General features: G+C 38.0%; 1 protein-coding gene across 3 annotated transcripts in view; it reads right to left on the reverse strand.

Annotated features, from left to right (window-relative positions):
• Positions 1-26,007, reverse strand: part of AOAH (acyloxyacyl hydrolase) — a 167,213-nt gene that overhangs the window by 139,002 nt on the left and 2,204 nt on the right. For all 3 annotated transcript variants that reach the window (XM_007078576.3, XM_015535929.2, XM_007078575.3), the window contains exon 3: positions 3,526-3,621. In XM_007078576.3, the coding sequence (XP_007078638.2) occupies positions 3,526-3,621 (96 nt within the window). The remainder of the gene's footprint in view (positions 1-3,525; positions 3,622-26,007) is intronic.

The raw sequence follows: 26,007 nt of genomic DNA on the forward strand, positions 1-26,007 counted from the left end.
TTTTCTGAAATTATTTAAAAAATGTATTTGAGAGCACACTGCATGCCTGAGAGCATCAATATACCACAACAAACACTGAAGCATATTCTAGTTAGATGACTGAATTTTATAGAAGAAAGGAAAAAAACCTCCTTTGAACTTCTAGGCAAAAACAGCAAGTGACTTATAAGAAAAAGGAAATTAGAATATCAGTAGGCTCTTTAAAGACACGTTTAAGATACTTAGAGAAAGAAATTATATGGCAAGGATTTATGTATCCAGAAAAACAACTGACTTTCAAGTGTAAAGGGCACAGGCAGCTTGTTATTAAGATGCAAGAATTCAGGGAATAGTGTTCCCGTGAGCCTTTCCTGAGGAATGAGCTGTAGACAAGTTGACTAGAGAGGCATCCGCATAAGGGCTGGTAGTGAATGTCAATCAAATAGTTGCTGATGGGACTGAGACCAAATGGGGGTGAGAAGGGCATGGATATGGTATGGAATAGCCATATGCTCAGGTCATAGAGAACAATGATTTCAAAGGGTGGAAAAATGGGAACAGTATACTTAAAGGGCAGTATTGGTTGCCTTCAGTGATTATAAAGTATATTAATGGTAGCAGTACGAGGATTGATATTGATATTCTGAGACTGTTATATGTCTAATGAGGGATAGGTGAAAGAGTAATTATAGGGTATTTTGTCCCTTTGTCCTTGAGAACTAGGACTTTGGCTGTGGAAAGAAAGATATGGATATGACATAGAAGAGATTAAGAAGAAAATCCTGCTAAAATCCTATAGTCCTGAATTTGAAGTGTCAGTATGACCTCATGAGACATGAGATATATATCTATATCTATCTATTCTATATCTCTGTATCTATCTATCTATATCTATATATACCTATATCTATATATACATATCTCATTATATTGTTATAATGATAGTTTTTAAAGAAAACTAATTGACTACTATGGGACAATAATAGAAAGGCAGCGAATCATTTGAAAACTGGCAAGTAAAGCAAAGGAATCAGGCATTCATCCTGCCTTTCCTACTATGAACAATACCATTATGGACTGTGGGGAAAACGTCTCTAAAATACAATGGGAACACGTGGGTGGCTCAGTCGGTTAAGTGTTCAACCCTGGATTTTGGTTCAGGTCATTATCTGATGGTTAGAGAGTTTGAGCCCTGCATTGGGCTTTGCACTGACAGTGTGGAACCTGCTTAGGATTCTCTCTCTCTTCCTCTCTCTGCCTTTCCTCTGCGTGCTCTCTCTCTCTCTCTCTCTCTCTCAAAATAAATAAATAAACTTTAAAAATCCTTTAAAACATGATGACGACGAGGCAAAGTGTCTCTAATGTACTTCCACCACTAAAGATAATATAAATGATATATTAGAATAGCACAATTTTGCAACCCCCAGTTAACTAAGAGATCTGGTTAGTGACCATCGACAGCTGCTAATGTCACAAAAAGAGAAAGCCACTTATAATGGCCTCCTGACTAAAGAAAATATCACCACTTATAGTCTTGCCAAAGAAGTCAAACTGGAGTCTGATCAAGCCTCTGTATCTAGCTGCAATTTTCAGGAAATAAAGAACACAGAGCAATATATTCAATCATACCACAGGGAAGCAATCAACAAAACCCAGCCTGTGGGAAACTCTACAAGGCAAATCCCACAATTAAATTAAATGGAAAAGGAAGGGATGGAAAGAAAACTTATAGATTAAAACAGATTTAAGAGACATATCAAAAAATATTTTTTTGAGAGTCTCATGTGCTACCAGCTGAGCTAGCCGGGCAGTCAAAAAATATTTTTTTTAATGTTTATTTATTTATTTCTGAGAGAGAGTAAGAGCAGGATCAGGGGAGGGACAGAGAGAGAGAGAGAGAGAGAGAGAGAGAGACCTAAAGAGAATCCAAAGCAGTCTCCATGCTGTCAGCAAAAAGCCTGATGCTGGGCTCAATTCCAAGAACTGTGAGATCATGACCTGAGCAGAAACAGCCAACGGAGCCACCCAGGCATCCCAGGCCTTGACATATCAAAATTTTAAGACTAGGCAAGACTAGGGTATAGCAAATGCCCACCTGGAAGATAAAACTATAAAGCAATGCCAAAAAAAAATGAGTACAGTAAAATTCAAGATGTTGTTCCTTTAGGCAAAAGAATGGATTTATGATGGAATGGGGCTTCTAGAGTAGCTACCTATCTGTTTCTTCTTGACCTGGGCTATGTTTACAAGGGTATTCACATTTTAATAACTAATAAAGTTACACATCTATTTCATGTGGTTTCCTAGGTTTGATTTGTTTCCTCCAAAAAGGTTAAAAGATTACCCACTGAACAATACCATACATTGTTTATGGATTCATACAAGTGAATATGAAAGTATTAAATTTGACAAGAACAATACCCATAAAGCTCATGTGAGTGGTTCCCTCTGGGGAGATAGAAGGAGAATGGAACTGGGGGTGAGAGGAAGCCAAAGGCTGCTTCAAGTCTATCTGCCACGTTCTAATTCCGCAAAAGAAAGATGATGTAAATAAGTCAAAATCTTAGCAATGATCAATCTGGGACGTTGTAAACACTCGTGTTTGTGTATTATTCTCTCTTAGACTTTAGATTGAATTCCAAGAAATTTAGCTTGTGAATGCGTAGTGTGACTGAATGCAGTAAATTCTCTGAAAATGCTCTGGTGCTACTGGAACAGCATGCTATGGAAACCAGACACAACCACCATTAGTCTGGCTTCCTTACTTTGAAAAAAATCGTCCTTGATGAATTTGTTCCTTAACATTCAAGGAATGACAATTTGACTCTCAAAGAAGTTTACTCATTGTGGCTGTTCACCTAATAGTATTCTATAAGGGAAATAGAATCAATATTTTTTCAACTTTGAGGAGATGGAGAGAGAAATATACTATTTGTTTAAATCATCAATCCATTCCTTTTTTTTTTTTTGAGTATGGGTCAGATGATTTTATTGAGATCCAATTCAAATCTGTGGAAAGTTTCCAGATTATTTTCCCATTTGGGTTTTTTAAAGATCAGTTGTTCTCTCAGCCTAAATAAATCTCTGTGTGGGTAAGGCTGTACACGTATCTGGGAATGTACATGTGGTTAAATTAACATAAATCATGGAAAATTATCCATTTTTCATTATTTTGACCTTCTTGGTATTTAAGGCAATGAACTCCAGTTAGGCAAATCATTATAAATGTGAGATATGAAGCAACAATTGGCCATTCTACATTTTATTTCCTAAATGTCCTCAATAATCTCATTCTGCCATGGTGGAAAATGAATGTCAGGGGAAAAAATTGCCTCGAGTGGTGTGTGTGTGTGTGTGTGTGTGTGTGTGTGTGTGTGTGTGTGTATTTGTTTTAATTTCTATGAGCCCCATAAGAATATCAACTCACACAAATAACTCAGTCATATTCTCCTCCATAAGTGTGTGTAGGGTATAAACTCACTCATGATGACTCAAAAGTCAGAAAACAAATCAGACCCACAGCCACATGACCCTTTCTGTGTTTACCAGGAAGGTAGCTGCACAGTCTCTCCATTGAGGTCTCCACCGTGGAGTTGTGAACTTGAGCAAGCTGTTCAATCACGGATACCACCGCCACACAGGCTGCAAGGAGACAGAAGAAAATGTCAGCAGTGTCATGTAGAAAACTGTGCTGGAGGGCCAGGGGAAAGGAAGGGATGCGCGTGTGTCCTTGGGAACACCAACCTTTCCAAAACACAGAACTTTTGTTTGCCAAGCCTTTTAACATCTGCTGTGTGCATAAAGGCACCATGAGTTGTAGTGAAATGTAAAGTGTGCTAAGAAGATTGTATGTTTGAGGGTCAGAAAGACTGGTTGTCAGTTCAGTTTTGCCACTTGTAAGCTAAAGGACTTTGTGGAGGTAACTGAATCTTTGTTTATGTTCATTGCTTTTCAATCGCATAGAAGACAGACATGGCATTTAAAGGAGACAGTGTGGAAATTAGTCAGCACAGAGCAGAAGCTCAATAGACACTGGTTTCTTTCCTCCCCCCTTTTCTTCCTTTCTGCAGCAGCTGGTTTCATTGGGATTAGGATCATCCCCACCCCATACATTCTCAACTGTGACTTAGGGTCAGGTTTTTAATTTTAGAAAAGTGGTGGAAATTGCTCAGCCTTTAGAGTCAGAAGACCTGGAATTGAGTCCTGCTCTTGAATCTTGGACTCACCATCCAGGCTTTCTAAGACTTGGTCTCCTCACTGCAAAGTAGGTAATAAGTTTCCTATAAGAGGCTGTAATGATTCAGTGAGATAACAGTGCAATTGAACATGCCTTTGAAATCATAACACGAGTGTAAAGTATCATTTCACCTCCCAGCTAGAAAGCGCTCTGCTTGAAAGCATATGCCAATATACTAAGTGTCTAAAAGGAACCTCAGATTAAATTAGAAATATATTACTTCACCAACCTTGGTATATATATGTGAAGGCCCAGAAATGCCAGGCTGACACCCCTTAGAAGTTTCTATCACCAGCCTTGATCTCCTGAATGCCTGGGAAAGCCCAAACTTCCTTTTTCCAAAGAGAGGGGACTCTTTCTTCTACACACAAAGGGTTGGTTGGTCAAAGATCAGTAAGTCTGTGAGAGGAAATTGTTAGGCCTCAGAGAGACAAGAGTGGCATTTATTAGCAGTGGTTGGTTTCCAAGGAGGAAAAAGAAGGCTTATATCCCAAATGAAGAAGTTCCAGGGTGCCTGGCCCAGTAGTAAACTCGCCATTAACCATCTGCTCAAGGTGCTGGGAACCCAAATTCACATGCAGTGTCATTAAAGCCAGATTTCTACCAGGACTCCTTGAGGGAAGGTGGCTGGTAACAGATGTGATAGTACAATCGAGCATTTCTAGACAGAAAGAAATAAAATCTTCTGTAAAATGCAGGATTGTCAATGATCGAGAGACTTTCCCCTTTCTAGACACTGCAACAGCTGATGAGGATTTTGGCCTCGATTGCTCTGTATCCTCAGATAAAGCCAGACAAAGCTAGGCTCACCTAATCTGAGCGTGATCTTGAAAACCACAATCTCACTGCTCTGAGAGCACCTGCGCATTTATCAACACCAACTATCAAGGTTGATTAGATGTGCTTTTAAGTAATCCATGCATTGAGGGTTCTATTACATGCAATGAATTTAGTAGCTGATACTTATTAGCACTTTATGATCTAAAAAGCATTTTCATGTGTATTTTGTTTTATTTTAAAAATAACATTTCAAAATATAATGCAATGCAATCTCATTTTAGAAAACAAAAAATACCGAATATTGTAAATAAAATAAACATCATTTAACTCACCCAGAGATAAACCAATTTCACTTTTACTTTAAATATACAAAATATACTTAACATATGCGAATATTTTCAACATTTATAATACTTTTACCCCCTAATTTATGCCTCTGCCAATCACCTCTTAAGAAACGGGAGCTAAATAAATTTTAATAACTGCAATTGAAAGACAATGATAAATAATGAGATTGCAGTGTGGTAAGAGGATGCAGTGTGGTATAGTTGAAAAGGGAGAGGCTTTGAATTAAAAAATAAACTTGGGTTCAAATACTGGATGGATGAGTTACAAACAGTGTAACTTGAACAAGTTACCTCTCCACTGGAACTTCATTTTTACGAGTTTAGATTTGGACCAGAAGTTCCTTGAAGGTGGGAGAAGGGTCTTACTCTCTCTAACTTTGAATGCCTGATGCAGGGTGTGGTTTGGAGTCAGGGGACAGAGATGTGTGCTGACTTGAAGCAAGCTGACTGGAGAACCGGCAGAGTGACATTTCAGTTGTCAGTTGCTGGGGGTCTCCGTAGGAAAAGGTTAATGAGTGCACCTGAAGTTGTGTTCAGACTCAGTCATCTCCCCAACAACGTCGCTTACTGTCATTCCATCTTGTTGCAGGGCATGACTGCACTTCTCATTCTGGTGTGAAACAACCAGTGCCAACTCTTGAGTCAGACAGTGGATCTGATAGCAAATAGTCACGACTTGCAGCTGGGGATCACAGAAGGCGGTGGACATGGGGTTGAAATCTTGCATAACAATCACTTTGTGTGGCATCTCATCAATGAGCTGCTTCACCCAGCATGGACTTGAAACGAGGTATGCATTTGTTTTAATCCAAGGCTTGCAAGGATCAATGCAAAGAGAATTGTGCCACTCGAAACCTCAACCTGCTTCTTTGTACTTATAGATACGGGTTTTTCTTTTACTCAGAGGAATCCCATCAAGGACTCTTATGACTTTGGTGTCTCCTTAGCACTCCTTGCTAAAATTGGAAATCATTAAATAAAAGGAGCCAAAATAAAAAAAAGTCAGCTGTCTCTGATGGGATGGACCTTGACATCACCTCTGCTCTGCCCAGTGAAGAGTTATGATCAAAAGGGCTCTGAAGAAAACTGGGTAATGGGGTTTGAAATATGTAAACGCCCAGGTTGGACTCAGCTTTGATTTGAATCATGCTCCCTTAGACATCCTCACCCATATCCAGGGGCCTCAACTCCCCTTCCAGCTGGATTGTTAATTTAGGGTCTGCGGCGCAGTGTGTTCTGAATCCTTTAGTTGGCAAGAGTGGAGAAATTGACTTGGCTATAGTTTCTAATAAGAGGTTCCACTGTCTTGACAGGCTAAAGAATGTTTTCCCTTAGACACATGGGCAGAGTAATTCTTCGCATTACAGACCATTCTCTGGCTGCTGATAAAAGGCCTGGCTCTGCTAAAGTGAGTTTGTCCAAGCTACTGTTCATTTACAGAGAGTGAGAGCGGTACACTTTGCTCAATGGTCACCATTCGAAACCTCACATATGGAAAATCTCTTCTCACGTGGCTTCTCACGTGGCTTAGAAACAGACACTCCTGATATTGTAGGAAAAGAAGTGAATGGGCCCCAATAAAAACATCTGCCACAAGGATCTGCTCCTGGACACATTCCTCTGGTAGTTTGCAGACTATACCCAGAATCCTTTTGAAATGAAACAGGACTCTTGCAACTCTAATTATAATCATAACCATGCTGGCTGGAAATGCAGCCAACTGCAGAGAGACGGCTACCAGATTTCCTATTTGTGTAAAGCCCACACTTCATCGAAAAGCCCAGAAAGCACTAGGCAGTTGTCAGAGACAGGGTCAGCATGACTATCCTTCCTTTTTGACCCTAAGTGGACACATAAATAATTCATCACATGGCTAGAGTGTGCCCTGCAGTTTTCAAAGTGTTTTGCATACATTATCATCTCATTCAAACTTCACAACAACTCATAGATGTAGGGATCATTGGTCTCATTTTACAGACCAGCAGACAGAGGCTCAGAGAGGTTAGCTATCTTGCCAAGGATGTGGCTAGTTAACAGGAGAGCTGGGACTGGAACACAGTATGTACTGAGTTCCTTCTAGATGGAGGCACTGTGCTGGGCTGTGAGTAGGTGCTGAAAAAAAACTGATATGGTTCCTGCCCTCTTAGAGATTATGCTGTAATGGAGAAGAGTGATGGTAAACAAACAAACACATAATTATAAATAATTTTAGGAGCCATGAAGAAAAGGAACAGGGTGAAATAGCAGAGGGTAATGAAGATGGGGTGGTATAAACCTTCTTAGCTAGAGCCAATAAAGAGGGCTTATCTGGAGAACGCACACAAAAAATGGCTAATATAATGGAAAGGATCATAAGGAGCTGGGGGCAAGCTTGGTAAGAGGTGGGGGGAGCTGATGCCACTTCATGGCCTAAAGCTAGGAAAACCTGGCACCAGAACCCAATGGTGAAAGATGAAGTGCAGGGAAAGGAAGATGTCAGTTTCATGGGCTTTGTAGACTGCAAAAGAGCCAGGGATTTTTCCAGAGAGCAATGGGGAACCATGGCTGGGTTTTGTGGAAAGAGCTGCTGCTATTTGATCTATGTCTTAAATTATCATGTTGGCTGTCACAGGGAGGAAGGTACTTAGGGGGCAAAGGTGGGAGCAGAGAGATGAAGTAGAAGGCTATTTTGGTACCGGAGAGAGATGGTGGTGGATTGGAGAGTAACGAGTGGCAGGGGGGACAGAGAAAAATAGACAGATGTGGGATCTATTGTGGAGGTTAACCCAATACAATTTATTAATGAATTGGCATGTGAAGGAAAGAAGTATGAGGACAAGTGAGAATCAAAAATGATTCATTTATTTGTGGTTTGGGCCCCAGGGAAGGGTTGAGCACAGGTTTTGGGACCATACCACACCTGGGTTTGGGTTCCTGAGTCCCTATGCACCCAGGTGACTTTGTATGTCCCACCTCCCACCACAATAGCGCTCCTCAAGCAGCTAAACTCTGTTTTCCTCATATTTCCCTGCTTGTGTGGGAGCAGAAGATATGGCTTTACATGTTTACACTCTCCTAGGCCTTTCTCATGTTGGTGAAAAGGAAATAAGGTATGAAAATAGTCACTTAAAATTACCTTCCTACCAGTTTTGTTTCCCTACGATAGTAGTTACTAACTAGTACACAACCCAGATATGAATATTACACCTTCACCCTTTTCTTTTCCTCGTCTCATGAGTCCGGACATGGATAGGGAGAGGTTGGTAAGAAGAAAAGAGAGTGGAAGGGAGGAATGAAGGGAAAAACTATGTTATAGTAGAGACTAGAAGAATTTGGGGATCAGACAGACCTGGGCCTGCTTCTCTGACTTATGAGCTGAGGTATCCGGCAGGATGATTAACCTCTCTGGACCCAGATTTTGTCACCTACCAAATGGAATAATAATGCTCACTATTAAACATGGCCATCTATTCCAGTCTTCTGAATCTGGCCTTGTAACTTGTCTTATCAATAGACCATGGAGGAAATGACAGCATGTCAGATCTGAACTCAGGCCTCAAGAGGCCTTGCAGCTTCCATTTTTGCCCTCTTAGAACGTTATAGCTGTGAGCTTGAACCAGCCTGCTGGAGAGGCCACACAAAGGAAAATCAAGGTGCCCCAACCAACAGCCTGCCAACATTTGTGAATGAGGCCATTCTAAATCATCCAGCCGCTGTCATTCTGCCATCTACCAAGTGAGTGCAGCAGCAAGAGTGAGCCCAGGGGATCTCCAGTGGGAGGATCACCCAACTGTGTCCAGCCCAAAATTGCCAGCCCGTAGAATTATGAGCTAATAAATGATTGCTGTATAAGTGTGGAGTAGTTTGTAACTCACCACAGGTTGTCTGCCATACCTGGCAAAAGCATTGTGGGAATTAAGTGATACAACCCACAAATGCATATGCTATCTAGCAGAGTAGGCATTTAACAAATATCTACTGTCAGTTTCTACTCCAGCTGCTGAGACCATTCGGCCAAGACATATTCTCTGTGATTCTTTTTAAAATAAAAACTCAGAAACTTATCTTTGAAAAACATATTGCTGTACCAACAGTGTTTTTACTTTTCTATAGCTGAATTTGCTTTTATTGCCTGTAGGTAGTATTTTCACTACATTTGGGCAGATTAGGGTCTGTGGCTTAACCCCACCATCACCTAGAACATTGTCTTTATGAGAAAATGTGCAGTGAGTTCCAAACTGCCAAATTTCCCAAGAACACTGGCAATGAGAGAGGCACTGTATTGGGCAATTTCCTAGTGAGAACAGAGGCTGGGGGTATTCAAGGGTGAGGAGTATTGGTGAGAGGAAATAAGCAGACTGTGTTGAGAGATCCAGGATGGTTGGCTTGACTAATTTAGAAATATATAAAAAGCTAATAATAAAGAGATGAGAGTAAAGACAGGAACCATTCCATTCTGTTTTTAATTCAACACATGTTTATTAGCACCTACTATATGCTCAGAAGTTTGAGGATACAAACATGAATAAAAGAAATCACAGACCAGGAGGAAAGCCTGATGATGAGAAAAACAGTCTAGTTATGGCAACCTGTGAGTGCTATGGTAGAGGGACCTATTAGTGTTTTGGAAGCATAGAGGAAGAAGAAACTAACTCTGGGAGGGGCCAAGATTGCAGAACAGCATGGAAGGTTTTTTGTGTGTCTCTCATCCTTGAAATACAGCCAGATCAACACTAGACTATCCTGAACATGTACAAAACTGACTTGAGGATTAACACAACAATCTGCACAACCTAAACCAGAGAACTCAGCAGGTATGAGGTGTGGGGAGGTGAACTGGGGGAGAGAGAAGTCACTAAGGGCAGGGAGCTGTTTTTTGTGCAGAGAGAGGACAGAAACAGGGGTGGGGGCAGGGGGTAGAGTAGGAAAGCAGCTGGAGAGAAAAGAAAGAGTATGCAAGGGACTGAACAAAAAAAGGGGAAAGGAGAAAGGAGAGGGTTTAAATTCCATTAAGACTCTATAAACAGGGGGAGTACAGAATCTGAAACTCCACAGCTCGATACCTGGTGGTGCTCTGTTGGGAAGGGCAAATCCCCAGGAGCAGAGAGCGAGGTCCGAGGGGGTCTCAGTGGACCCTGGAGAACAAACACATTTGCTGGTGCTGGAACAAGGTCATTAAGGGTGAAGCCTGGTGCCAGATGTGTGTCATGATTTTCCATAACCCCTGAAATGCTGCTGCTACACAATCACGTGAACTTTTTCTGGGGCAGGCTGGCAGTCTGGGGCAGGCTGGGGCCACAGTCTCTGGACATCAGTGGCAGCACAGTCCCGAGAATGTCCCTGGGTGGGGCCGGCACTCGGCCATTGCTTGGTGAGACCCTCACCTAGAAGGTCTGAGCGGGTCAAAGCTTCAGTCCTTCAGAAGTGAGGGGTTGGGAAACACAGCCGCATCTGAGATAAAACTCAGGAGGGAGGTGCCACCTGGCAACATGACAGCTTGGTCACAGACAGTGTAAAAGTGGGGAGTAGACAGAAGCTGGAGACAAAGGACAGGTGCACGATTGCTGGTCAGGGAGAGCACAGAGTTCCGATACTAGACACTGGTTAGCTGGGTGATGCCATTTTCACCCCCCAACGCATGCGCATATGCAACTACGCCTGCCACAACAATCCACTCCAGTAAGCTAAGCAGCCCCACCTAGTGGAGAGCAGAGCCCTTACACTATGCCCCGCCCAACTGGGCCAACGTCACTCTTCAGGAACACCACAAGTCTCTGCACCTGCTTAGTTTACAGTCTATAAAGTGCTTCATACTTTGACTTCTAGGAGAAACTGATGTAATTTCAATAGTATTACAGTATGTTTGCTGGTCCATCTATTCAGACTTTTTTCTTTTCTTATTCTTGAATACAGAAAGAGAAAATATTTTTATTTTCCATTTTTATTAAAAATAGTTTTAATTTTTTCTACTATATTTTTTACTTTTTTGGTAAATTTTTCAAGTTATATTTTACTTACATCATTTCACTTTATTTCATTGTATTCATTTTTTTCAAACTTTCAAACTTTTTTTTTCTTATCTTTTTGTTTTTTCTCTAATCTATCAAGCTCCTTCCAACAACCAGACCAAAACACACCTAGGATCCAGCGACCTTTATTTGATATTTTTTGTGTTGTTTTTAATTTTTAATTTTAATTTTTTTACCTTATTAATTCCTTTTCTTCCTTCAAAATGATGAAATGAAGGAATTCACTCCAAAAGAAAAAACAGGAAGAAATGACAGCCAGTGACTTAATCAACACAGATACAAGCAAGATGTCTGAACCAGAATTTAGAATCATGATAATAAGAATACCACCTGGGGTTGAAAACAGATTAGAATCCCTTTCTGCAGAGATAAAGGCTAGTCAGGATGAAATAAAATATGCTATAACTGAGCTGCAATTTCAAATGGATGCCATGGCGGCAAGGATGGTTGAGGCAAGCAGCGATATAGAGGACAAACTTATGGAGAACAATGAAGCAGAAAAAAAGAGGGAGACTAAGGCAAAAGATGACGATTTAAGAATTAGAGAAATGAGTGACTCATTAAAAAGGAACAATATCAGAATCACAGGGGTCCCATAACAGGAAGAGAGAGAAAAAGGGGTAGAAGTGTTATGTGAGCAAATCATAGTGGAAAACTTTCCTGACCTGGGGAAAGACAGAGATGTCAAAATTCAGGAAGCACAGAGGACTCCCATTAGACTCAGCAAAAACCGACCATCGACAAGGCATATCATAGTCAAATTCACAAAATACTCAGGCAAGGAGAGAATCATGAAAGCAGCAAGGGAAAAAAAGTCCTTAACCTACAAGGGAAGACACATCAGGTTTGCAGTAGACCTATCCACAGAAACTTGGCAGGCCAGAAAAGAGTGGCAGGATATATTCAGGGTGCTGAATTGGAAAAATATGCAGCCAAGAATTCTTTATCCAGCAGGCTGTCATTCAAAATAGAAGGAGAGATGAAAAGTTTCCCAAACAAAAATTAAAGGAGTTCATGACCACTAAACCATCCCTGCAAGAAATTTTAAGGGGGACTCTCTGAGGGGAGAAAAGATGGGGGAATAAAAGATCAAAAGCAACAAGACTAGAAAGGACCAGAGAATACCACCAGAAACTCCCAACTCTACAAGAAACATAATGGCTATAAATTCATACATTTCAGAACTCACTCTAAATGTCAATGAACTAAATGCTCCAATCAAAAGACATAGGGTAACAGAATGAAAAAGAAAACAAGATCCATCTATATGCTGTTTACAAGGGACCCACTTTAGACATAAAGACATATGAAAGCAAGGGGGTGGAGAACCATCTATCATGTCAATGGTCACCAAAAGAGAGCCAGATTAGCTGTATTTTTTTATATTAGACAATCTAGACTTTAAAATAAAGACTGTAACAAGAGATGAAGAAGGGTATTATATCATAATTAAGGGGTCTATCCACCAAGAAGATCTAACAGTTGTAAATATTTATGCTCTAAATGTGGCGGCACCCAAATATATAAATTAATCACAAACATAAAGAAACTTATTGATAATAATACCATAATAGTAGGGGACTTCAACACCCCACTTACAACAATGGACACATCATCTGAACAGAAAATCAACAAGGAAACAATGGTTTTGAATGACACACTGGACCAGATGGACTTAACAGATGTATTCAGAACATTTCATCCTAAAGCAGCAGAATATACATTCTTCTCCAGTGCACATGGAACTTTCTCTGGAATAGATCACATACTGGGACATAAATAAGCCCTGAACAAGTATAAAAAGATCGAGATCATACCATACGTATTTTCAGACCACAATGCTATGAAACTTGAAATCAACCACAAGAAAAAATTGGGGAAGGTAACAAATACCTGGAGACTAAAGAACATCCTACTAAAGAACGAATGGGCTATCCAAGAAGTTAAAGAGGAAATAAAAAGTACCTAGAAGCCAATGAAAATGATAACACCACAGTCCAAAACCTCTGGCACACAGCAAAGGCGGTCATAGGAGGGAAGTATATAGCAATCAAGGCCTTCCTAAAGAAGGAAGAAAAGTCTCAGATACACAACCTAACCTTACACCTTAAAGAGCTGGAAAAAGAACAGCAAATAAAACCCCAAAACCAGCAGAAGACAGGAAATAATAAAGATTAGAGCAGAAATCAATGCTATCAAAACCAAAACCAAAACAAAACAAAATAAAAACAAAAAACAAAAAACAACAACAACAGGAGAACAGATCAATTAAACTAGAAACTGGTTCTTTGAAAGAATTAACAAAATTGATAAACCCCTAGCCAGTTTGATCAAAAAGAAAAGGAAAGAACCCAAGTAAATAAAATCAAGAATGAAAGAGGAGAGATCACAACCAACACAGCAGAAATACAAGCAATAATTAGAGAATATTATGAGCAATTATACACCAATAAAATGGGCAATCTGGAAGAAATGGACAAATTCCTAGAAACATATACACTACCAAAACTGAAACAGGAAGAAATAGAAAATTTGAACAGACCCATAACCAGTAAGGAAATCGAATTAGTAATCAAAAATCTCCCAAAAAACAAGAGTCCAGGGCCAGATGGATTTCCAGAGGAATTCTACCAAACAATTAAAGAAGAGTTAACACTTATTCTCTTGAAGCTGTTACAAAAAATAGAAATGGAAGGAAAACTTTCAAACGTTTTCTATGATGCCAGCATTACCTTGATTCCAAAACCAAAGTCCCCATGCAAAAGGAGGACTATAGACCAATTTCCCTGATGAACATGGATGCAAAAATCCAACAATACATTAAAAAAATTATTCACCACGACCAAGTAGGATTTATACCTGTGATGCAGGGCTGGCTCAATATCCGCAAAACAATTAATGTGATTTATCACATCAATAAAAGAAAGGACAAGAGCCATATGATCCTCTTAATAGATGCAGAGAAAGCATTTGGCAAAATACAGCATCCTTTCTTAATAAAAACCCTCAAAAAGTAGGGATAGAAGGATCATGCCTCAAGAGCATAAAAGCCATATATGAAAGACCCAATGCTAATATCATCCTCAATGGGGAAAAACTAAGAGCTTCCCCCTAAGGTCAGGAATAAAATAAGGATATTCACTCTCGCCACTGTTATTCAACATAGCATTGGAAGGCTTAGCCTCTGCAATCAGACAACACAAAGAAATAAAAGGCATCCAAATCAGCCAGGAGGAGGTCAAACTTTTACTTTTCACAGATGATATGATACTCTATACAGAAAACCCAAAAGATTCCACCAAAAAACTACTAGAACTAATCCATGAATTTAGCAAAGTTGCAGGATATAAAACCAATGCACAGAAATGGTTGCATTCCTATACACCGATATTGAAGCAACAGAAAGAGAGATCAAGGAATGGATCCCATTTACAATTGCACCAAAAATCATAAAATACCTAGGAATAAATCTAACCAAAGAGGTGAAAAATCTATACACTGAAAACTATAGAAAGCTGATGAAAGAAATTGAAGAAGACACAAAAAATGGAAAAATATTCCATGCTCCTGGATAGGAAGAACAAATATTGTTAAAATGCCGATACTACCCAAAGCAATCTACATATTCAATGCAATCTCTATCAAAATAACACTAGCATTCTTCACAGAGCTAGAACAAACAATCCTAAAATTTGTATGGAACCAGAAAAGACCCCGAATAGCCAAAGCAATCTTGAAAAAGACAACAAAAGCAGGAGGCATCACAATCCCAGACTTCAAGCTGTATTACAAAGCTTTAATCATCAAGACAGTATGGTACTGACACAAAAACAGACACTCAGATCAGTGGAACAGAATAGAAAACCCAGAAATGGACCCACAAACATATGGCCAACTAATCTTTGACAAAGCAGGAAAGAATATCCAGTGGAATAAAGACAGTCTCTTAAGCAAATGGTGCTGGAAAAACTGGACAGTAACATGCAGAAAATGAACCCAGAACCCTTTCTTACACCATACACAAAAATAAACTCAAAATGGATGCAAGACCTAAACATAAGATAGGAAGCCATCAGAATCCTCGGGGAGAAAGCGGGCAAAAACCTCTTTCATCTTGGCTGCAGCAACTTCTTACTCAACACATCTCTAGAGGCGAGGGAAATAAAAGCAAAAATGAACTATTGGGACCTCATCAAAATAAAAAGCTTCTGCACAGCAAAGGAAACAATCAGCAAAGTAAAAGTCAATCAACGGAATGGGAGAGGATATTTGCAAATGACATATCAGATAAAGGGTTAGTATCCAAAATCTATAGAGAACCTATCAAACTCGACACCCAAAAAACAAAAAATCCAGTGAAGAAATGGACAAAAGACATGAATAGACATGTCTCCAAAAATTATATATTATATGTATATATACACACAATGAAGTATTACTCAGTAATCAAAAAGAATGAAATCTTGCCATTTGCAACTACGTGGATGGAACTAGAAGGTATTATGCTAAGCGAAATTAGTCGGAGAAAGACAAATATCATATAACTTCACTCATATGAGGACTTTAAGAAACAAAACAGATGAACATAAGGGAAGGGAAGCAAAAATAATATAAAAACGAGGAGGGGGATAAAACATAAGAGACTCTTAAATATAGAGGGGGGGATGGGCTAAATGGGGAAGGGGTATTAAGGAATCTACTGAAATCATTGTTGCATCATATGCTAACTAACTTGGATGCAAATAAAAAATAAATAAATTATTGATTAAAAAAGAAACTAACTCTGCCTTGGTAGCCAGTGATAGTTTCCTGCAGGAGTTGAGTGTTAAAAGAATGGAAGGACCTTATTTGACAGAAAAAGGCAAGAAAGGCCTTCAAAAAGAGAGGAATCTCTTTTTTAAAGACTTGGTTGTGAGAAAGAGAAGGGTTGGCCAAGGCTAGAGCTCAGGGTCCATGGGAAAGACAAAGTGAGAGAGGTAGAAAGGGATCCCATTGTGAAGAGCCTTGAAGGGCAGACCATAGAGCATGGGGTCCAAATTCTGTAGAGTCTACAGTGTAAACCAATGGTTTCAAACATTTTACCTTGTACCCCCTAAAGGAAATTTGAGAAACTATGTACCCTTTCCACATTTTAATGGATGTTAATGTAATATTAATGGATATCAATTTAAAAAGATGCAAAGAGTATATAATTCTAGGCAGACTATAAATATTAATGGTAGAAATCATACATTAATCTCTATGTATCCAAAGGAATCTAAATACTGTAGTGATTCATACCTACTCTCATCCACTTAAAAAATATAAGCTCAAGCACTTTTTTCACAATGAGAAATTTATGTTGATAATCCCTCTCCTTGAAATCATATTTCAATAAAAAGTCTACCTCCTTGAATTTTTCTTCCAGTATAGAATTGTATCCCAAAGTAATATATTTTTATGGTTGAATGTATTTTATTGATGGCACTGTTATACTTCTTAGCACTAAAAATATGAATAAAATTTAAATGGAAATTTTAATTTCCTGTGAATATAACTCTAAGTTTTAAAAAATTCTTCTGGATAGTTTTCATTATTAGTAAAATTAACTTTTCTCAGCAATATGTATTATTGTCAATTTAACAATTCCTAAATAATAAAATTAAAATTTTATTGGAATTGCACTTCTTAAAGAGATGATTGCCCTTTTCAATTAGTACTTATGTCTGATGAAGAATATTACTTATTCATGTAAACAGGCAAAGTTCAACATCATGTCTGTTCTTATTTTTCATTTTTAAAGAGGCAAGTGCTGAGAAAACATGTTCACTTAAGTAAATGAAATAGAAGGACTTTTGGTAGAGAAATGTCACTTTATTCTTTAACTCCTTCTAAGTTAAATGTCAAAAGTCTTAAAGTGATCTATCATTGGCAATTATTTCAAATGATCTATCACCTGAAAATTCCATTAAGTGCCCCTTCAATCGTGTTGAAAGCAAAGAACTAGAAACCACCTGACTTGCAAAAACATTTGTTACCAAATCAATGAAATCTTCTATTTTCTCAATTTCTGGGATATATATATATATATATATATATATATATATGTGTGTGTGTGTGTGTGTGTGTACATATACATATATATGTATATATATGTTTTACTAAGACTCTTCTTTTAATTATATCTATTATAATTCACCTCGAGAGAACTTGTTAGAACTTAATACACTCAGAAAGAACTGGGAAGTTGAAATACTATTCTTTTCAATACACTTTTGCGTATATAATATTTTAAGTAAAACCTTTTATCTAAATGCATACTTCATGTATATTTTTGTCAAATTTGGAGCTACAGATTTAGTTCATCAGGTTATGAGAAATGTCCTCTGTATAAACCTAAATGGCAAAGTCAGACCTTATCATTAAAGTAACTAATCAGATTATCTTTCCAAAAATATATGACTTCATGTTTCCTTTCACTTTTATTTTTGAATTTTAAGATACGTACTTAGAGATAGAGGATGGATGGATAGAAAAACAAATGGATGAATGGCTGAGTGGGTGGGTGGATGGATGAATAGAAAAGGATAGACTGATGATGGATGGATGGATGGATTGATAGGTAGATAGATTAGATAGATACGTAGGTAGGTAGGTAGGTAGGTAGGTAGATAAGATAGATATAAAAGATGAAAAAAATTGAAAAATTTCCACTTGCTAGCAAAGACTTATTACTACCAAAGTTCTTTTATTTTTAAACAAAGTTTATTTATTTATTTTGAGAGAGAGAGTGAGTGTAAGCAGGGGAGGGGCAGAGAGAGAGAGAAAGAGAGAGAGAGAGGGAAAGAGAGAATCCCAAGCAGGCTCCAAACTGTCAGCACAGAGCCTGCAGTGGGGCTCAATCCCACAAACCCGCAAGTCATGACCTGAGTCAAGACCAAGAGTGGGATGGTTAACATCCCACTGGGCCACCCAGGCGCCCACCAAAGTTTTTACAAATGTTTTCTTGAAAAAAAAGTGTTGATTTTAGATTGTCTACTTAGCCATCCAGATTTAGAAATCAAACAAAATAATAAGACGAGGTCCCAAACTCCATAAACACATACCCAGACCTTTTTGAAAGGAAATATAGCAAAATATCAATAGTGATCATCTGGGTTTGGGGATTACAGTTGATTTTATTCTTCAAAAATATTCTTTGCTGTTTCCTAAAATCTCTATGAAAGCCACACATTCTTTTATAATTAGAAAAAACCAATACATAGTATTTTATCAGATAATTTCTCATTGAATAAACTTTTTAATAGTTGCCTTCTACCTTACCAAGTTCTAGGAAAATGTGAAATGCCATTTTCTAAGATACTTTCATTGTTTCAGCTCTCAGCTGCGTGTTTTTACAAGCTATATCTCATTTAATCTTCACAGCACCCTCATGAGATTGGTACTTCCCATTTTACAGAGGAAAACTAGGAGGCGCAGAGAAGTTAGGCAACATACCCAAGGCCTTTTAGATAAGCAGCGATTCTTCTACCAACTGGCTGACTGGTGATTTTAATCCAGATCAGTTGAACTTTGAAATACAAATGCTTCTAAGTGTCACACTGAACATATTAAAACATGGGATTTTTAAAGTGAACATTATCAATAACATCAATTAAAATAGTCATTGCTATATTGAAATCTACACAGTTTGTGCATATTTTCTCACAATATTCTTTTCAGTTTCCAATGATGTTTCTGGGAGAGCAAAAATGTTTAAATTTAATAAGGTGCGATTTAGAATCTTTTTTAATTTTTGTATGGTTCTTTTGATGTCATATTAAGAATCTTTGAATCCAAAGTCACAAAGATTTTCTTATAGAAGTTTCATAGTTTTTGCTCTTACCTGAGACCCAGAATTTATGTTGAATTACTAATTGCAAGTGATCTGAAATAGGAAATCAGATAGTGTCAGTTCTCCAACAGTGTTTTTCAAAATTTTTGACGATTATAGTTTCTTTGTGTTTTCATATGAATTTTAGGATCAGCTTGCCAATTTTTACCAAAAAAGGATGTTAAGATTTTGATTGAAATTGTGTTTATAGATACAATTTGGGGAGTAATGCTATTTTAATACTATTGAGTTTTCCAATCCATTAGCATGAGACATCTGTCCATTCCAATAAAGCATTCTTTAATTTCTCTCAGCAATGGTTTGTAGTTTTCAATGTAATCACATTTCTTTTTCTAAATTTATTCCTAGGTATTTTTTTATTATATTGTAGATGGAATTGTTTTCTTCATTTCAATTCTTGAAAATGTGTTGGTAATATAAACAAATGTAACTGACTTTTATATTAATCTTGAATCCTGCAACCTTGTTAAGCTTTCCTATTCATTACAGTCATTTTATTGTTAATATCTCAGGATTTTCTATATTCAGGATTCTGTTGTCTGAAAATAAAGACAGTTTTACTTCTAAAGATAGTTTTACTTATTTCTTTCCAACTTGCATGCTTCTACTATTTTTATTTCTTTATTAAACTGAAGAGAATTTTCCAAAAAATGTTGACCAGCAGTGGTGAAAGTAGACACCCTTCCTGTGTTCCTGATCTTAAGAGGAAAGTATTTAAGTCTTTCATCAATGAGTATGAAGCTAGCAATAGGGTTCTCACAGATGCCCCTTATCAGGTTAAGAAAGTTCCTTTTTATTTCATAATTTGTTGAGAATTTTTGATGTGGATGGGTGATAGATTTGCCAAATAATTTTTCTATTTCTATAGGGATGATAATGTAGTTATAGCCTCTATTCTATTAATTAATGGGATATGCCATTAATTGATTTTTAGATGTTAAAACGACCATGTATTCTTAGGATAAACCCCACTTGGTCATGGCGTATAAATCATTTTATATGTTGCTGGATTCAGTTTGTTAATATTTTGTTAAGGATTTTTGCTGATGTTGAATTTTTCTGTAGAATAAGGGTATAGAATTATGAATTTGGGAGGTGGCTGGGTGGCTTAGTCAGTTAAGCATCTGACTTTTGATTTTGGCTCAGGTCATGATTTCAGAGTCGTGAGACTGACTCCAAGTCAGGCTCTGTGCTGGGCATGGTGCCTGCTTAAGATTCTGTCTCTCTACTCCTCTGCCCCACCTTGTGCACACTCTGTCTAAAAAAGAAAAATAAATAATTTTTTCTCTAAACACTACTTTAGCTACATTCCATAAAATTTGATATATTGTGGTTTTTCATTTAAGCCAAACTATTTTTTTAATTTTCCTGTGATTTCCTGTTTTATTATTTTTTTACAGAAGCGTGTTGTCTTATACACATTTGATTTTTTTCCAGATTTGTTCCTATTGTTGATTTCTAATTTAATTAGAAAAATATTTGTATGATTTCCCATCTTTAAAAATGGATTGATACCTGTTTTTTTGCCTAGTATATGGTCTATACTGGATAATGGGCCATGTGTAGTTAAAAAACAATGTATATTTTGCTGTAGCTGAATGGGGTGTTCTATAGATGTTAGTTGGGTCAAGTCAGAATTGCTCAGTCTTCCACATCCTTACGTACTTTTTGTCCTTTGTTCTACCAATTACAGAGAAAGGAGCATTGACATTTTCAACTGTATTGTTGAATTGTATTTTTTTCTAATTTTTTAATTAAATTTTTATCTCTTGGGGTTTTTTTGGCTCTATTATTAAGTATATGTACATTTACAATTATTACTTCTTCTTGATATATTGAGCTCTGTATCATTATTAAAAATACCTCTTTGTCTTAGGATGATTTCATATCTTAAAGCCAATTTTGTCTGATACTAATATATTAATTCCAAGTATCTTCCATTCAACCTTTTTGTGTTATTGAATCTAAAGCGTCTCCAGCAGACAGAATATAGTTGGATCTTGCCTTATTTATCTAGTCTGATCATCTTGTCTTTTGACTGGCGTGTGCAGTTCACTCACATATGTCAGAGCTATATAAAATAGCTGTATAAATAGAGAGATGGATACATCATAGCTTTATGGGGATTTTACTCAGCTTGATGCTTTGCAACATTCTTTTTTTTTCCTCTTTCCCATAGTACAATTAATCTATGTTCTAGTTTCACACCCTCCCTCCCCACTAAAATTTATTCACATTCTGCCTGAAGAAAAGCATACTGTTAACTTGAGTTCTTTAGGTTTTGCTCACTTTGTGACCTTTCCCCAAAGTGGTAGATCTCTCTCTATAGTGTCTTTATTGGCCTTTCTTTTCAGAGATGTGACCCCCCCCCCAGAACAGTCCAGGAAAATAACAGGCAAATGTGGATATAGTGAAAGTGTAGATGATCAGAAACCTAACATTTGTGCCAAGGTTGGGGTTAAATTCTATGATAATGTAGAAATAAAAGTATGGGAATTAAGGAGGGGAGAAGGTGTGAAAAGTGGGGGGCAAAGTGCAGGGGGCTACAGCTATAGCTGGGAACCAGTAGGTGACAGGCTAGACCAACACAATCTGAAGGCCCCAGCGGGTGACCTGGGGGATGGTGGGGGGATGGAGATGAGCAGATGCTCTGAGAGCAACAGTGGATATTCCCTTGCTGAAAGGAGCCCCTGATCTACACCAGCCATGACCATGGGGACAGAGGCCTGCCCTCAGAGGCCAAGAGCTGTAAATGTCAGAATGGTACATAAGCCCTCCTTCAGAATTGAGACCAGCCCTAGCAAGGAAAGAAGAGAGCCCTGAGGTACCCAGAGGAGACCAAATTTAAACACAAAGCGGTAAGATGAAGTGTTTTGTGCTATCAGCAGCAACAGCAGCTTACGAACAAGTGTTCAGTTACAGAGAAAGAGAAAATGAAATTTCTGTATATAAAATTGTGATCATAAATTTTCAAACTTCTCTGCTGGCTCTATCTAAATCTTTCCTATTTTTGTCGGTGACACTGTCATCTTACCATTCACACTGGCACCCCTTTCTCTTTATCATGCAAGCTATTAAGTCACTCTATGTGAGATGTGGGGGGTGGGGAGATGGGGTTTTAACTGACTCTGAAGGTATTTTATATATTTAACCAAACATAGATGAAGGGTGGGGGGAGGTAGGTGTTTTTTTTAACCTTTTATAAGTGCTTAAAAAACAAACAAAAAACTCAATGAATTAATTTAAAATGTCAATGACTTAGAAACATAAATATTACTTTGCCCCTAAATCACCCATGGAAAGAAAATGATGTTTTGTAAAAATGAACATGGCTTCTTATTGATTCCATAACAGTTGGAAAGTGGCAGGAAGAGGCACTGCTTGCTCAAGCACAGTTGAATCAGCATTTGCTTAGTGATCAAATGGGATGTATGGTTCCATGCAAACAAATTGTGGCAAATTTGGAAGGGGGCCACTGGGGCTTTGCGCAGCTTAGTTCTGATTTTGGAATATATTTAAGAAGGTGCCCTCCAGGTGTATTGGTTCGTCCTTCCTGCAAAGTCTTCTCGTGGGACTGAAGCTGAAGGTGTTTGCTTATGACAGAGATGTGGGTGCAATCACTCAGTAACTTCTGTGATGGTTTCCTTTAGAGTATCTCTCCAGTCCCAGCAATCCTCACTTCTTGGAGAGCTGTCTTCTCACCCGTGGCTCTGACAGCCACATGTGTACAGCGAGCTCTCCTCACTCCCACTTGCCCCTATTCAGTGGTCTAAAGACTTAGCCCAGTTTCTTTCTGCCGGGAAGCTGGATTAACAACCAGAAGGAGAGTCCATCTTGGTGTGGACTGGACAACTGCAGGCAAACTCTGGACTGTGGGAGCCCATAATTGGCCAAAGGGCCTAGAGCAGTAAAACCAGCTAGTCTATATAGGGTCAGAGATGGAGGTACTGAGAGGCCAGAAAAGTACTCCTTAGGACACTGACAGCCATCATTTTTTGGCTCCTGGCTCATTTTTTAGGCCTAATTGTATTTTTCTGCCTTTTGGTTCTAAAATTCATTCCTGGGGATCCTCATAGGAAAGCTTTCTCTCTTTTTTTTTTTTTTTTTCCTCAGCCTAGCTCAAGTTGATTCCTGTTACTTACAACCCCAGCAGTTATACTCTGGGTCACTAAAATGGTAGTTAGAGACCCAGTGTCTGACAAACAAGGTAAGGGGATGGGCACATGACAAGAAAGAGACAATAGTTTCAATAAATTTTTTTTAAAATATGGGATTTAGATATGATACAAGAAAGCCCAAGACAAAAGAAAAAAATAGATAAATTGGACTTCATCAAGATTTAAAACTTTGCTCTTTCAAGGATACAATCAAGAAAGCGGGGAAAAAAAACCCCATGGAATGGGAGAAAGTATTTACAAATCTTGTATCTGATAAGGGATATATATCTAGATTATATAAAAACTTTTATCATTCAACAATAAGAAGACACAACTCAATTAAAAAATGGGCAAATGACTTGAGTAGACATTTTGTCAAAGAAAATATGCAAATATTCAATAAGCACACGGAAAGATGTTCAACATCATTATTATTTTGGGAAATGCAAATCAAAACTACAATGAAGTATCACTCCAAATCTACGAGGATGACTATAATAAGAAAGATGGATAATAACAAGGTATTGGCGAGGTTGTGGGAAAATGATACATTCATGCACTAATAGTGGGGATGTAAAATACTGTAGTGTCTCTAGAAAACAGTTTGGCAGTTCCTTAAAATGTTAACTACAGAGTTACTGTATGACCCAGAAATTCCACCCAAGAGAAATGAAAACAAATGTGCACACAAAAATTTGTACATGCATGTTCATAGCGGAATTATTCATTATAGCTAAGAACTGGAAACAACCTATATGTCCATCAACAATGACTAGATGAACAATGTGGGGCATATCCATACAATGAAATATTATTTATTCCTAAGAAGAAATGGGAGTGCCTGGCTGGCTCAGTTGGAAGAGCATACAACTCTGGATCTCAGGGTCATGAGTTCAAGACCGGGGTTGGGTGTAGAGATTACTAAGAAAAAAACAAAAACAAAACAAACAAACATACTTAAGAATAAATGAAGTTGGTACATGCTACAACATGGACAAACCTTAAAACATTATGCTAAGTCAAAGAAACCTATACAAAAAGGCCATATATTGTTATCATTCCATTTATAGAAGTGTTTATAGAGATATGAGAGAGATTAGTGATTTCTAGGGGCTGAAGAGAGGTAATGGGGAGTGACTGGTAATAAATATTGGGTTTCTTTTTAGAATGATAAAAATGTTTGGATTAAATATTGATGATCAATATACATACAACTTATGAATATAACAAATAAACATTATACTTTAAAAGGGTAAACTTTATAGTACATGAATTATATCTCAATAAATCTATAAAATAAAATAGTATTTAAAAAAATGTGAGGAAGAAATATATTGCCCCTACCTAATCACTGAAAAAAAACCCAAAAAACCATAATCACACTGACAGTGAAATCTAAGGCCAACTTTTAACTGGCTGCGTAAACTTGGCCAAGTTGTTTATTTCTCTAATTCACAGTTGTTTCTCCTGCCAAGTGGAAATAATGATAATATATATCCCATAAGGTCATTTTAATGATTAAATGAGATACTTCGTATAAACTTTTTGGAAGACTGTTAATTGCACATACACGCTCAATAAATGTTAGCAGTCTTATATTTATTAACTTAACGAATGTAATTCTTGTCACTGAGAAACCCTCACTTTCTTTATGCACCACTCCAATGAGCCCAGATGCAACTCAGAGAAAAGACACAGGGCAGCAGGGAGAAATGCCAGGAAGCTGCAAGAATGGCTGCAGACCAGTAGCAAAAAAACTTTCATGAGTAAGAAACAAATATGATCACTAAATGCGCATCTTCATAAAAATGGATGGAACACAATTAATTCAGTTGAGCTCCAGGAAAAACTGGGAAGCAGAACTACTTCCATGTGTTAAGAAGGTGACGATAAGTATTTTATTTTATTATGCTTTTATAAATCAAGGCAAGTGTATACTTTTATAGTCAAAGTAAAACTTTATTTTGGAATGGTAATTAGGAGATCCCTAGCTGCTAACAAAGATGATCCCTTACTGCTCAATCGGATGATCAGAAATCCAACTGCCTAACCAAGTTTGCTCAAGACTTCTGTAGCCCAGCATCTCTCATCAGGAAGGTAAATGCAAGTGAAATCTTTGGGAATACCTGAAGCTTCCTTCTTTGACTGGCAATACTTGGGTAGAAATATTTCTAAAGTTCTAAAACTTCACCCCACCCTTCTTCCTATTTTCTCCTTGCTCAGTGATGTTATGACTATGACGAGGTTCTTGCAGTCACCAGTTGCCTGCTTCGAAATGGGTTGCGTTTGCTCTGTGTTTCTTGGCTTTCTGCTGGCTGTACCATGGGTGCTACAGTTCAGAGTTCTTTGACAGGTGGAGTATTATTGTGAGCACTAAGCTCTCAGTTTGTGCTTCATTTTAAAGAACTGTAATCTTTACAGCCCAGAGTTTCATTTTTTTCCCCCCTAAACTGAACAGTGAACTTGCTGAGGACAGAGGCGTTTTAAATATTATTCTCATTTGGGGCACCTGGGTGGCTCAGTCAGTTAAGCGACTGATTCTTGGTTTTGGCTCAGGTCATGATTTCGCTGTTTGTGAGTTGGAGCCCCACATTGGGCTCTGTGCTCACAGTGTGGAGCCTGCTTG

This window comes from Panthera tigris, chromosome A2 (assembly GCF_018350195.1).
Source record: "Panthera tigris isolate Pti1 chromosome A2, P.tigris_Pti1_mat1.1, whole genome shotgun sequence".
Lineage (NCBI taxonomy): Eukaryota > Metazoa > Chordata > Mammalia > Carnivora > Felidae > Panthera > Panthera tigris.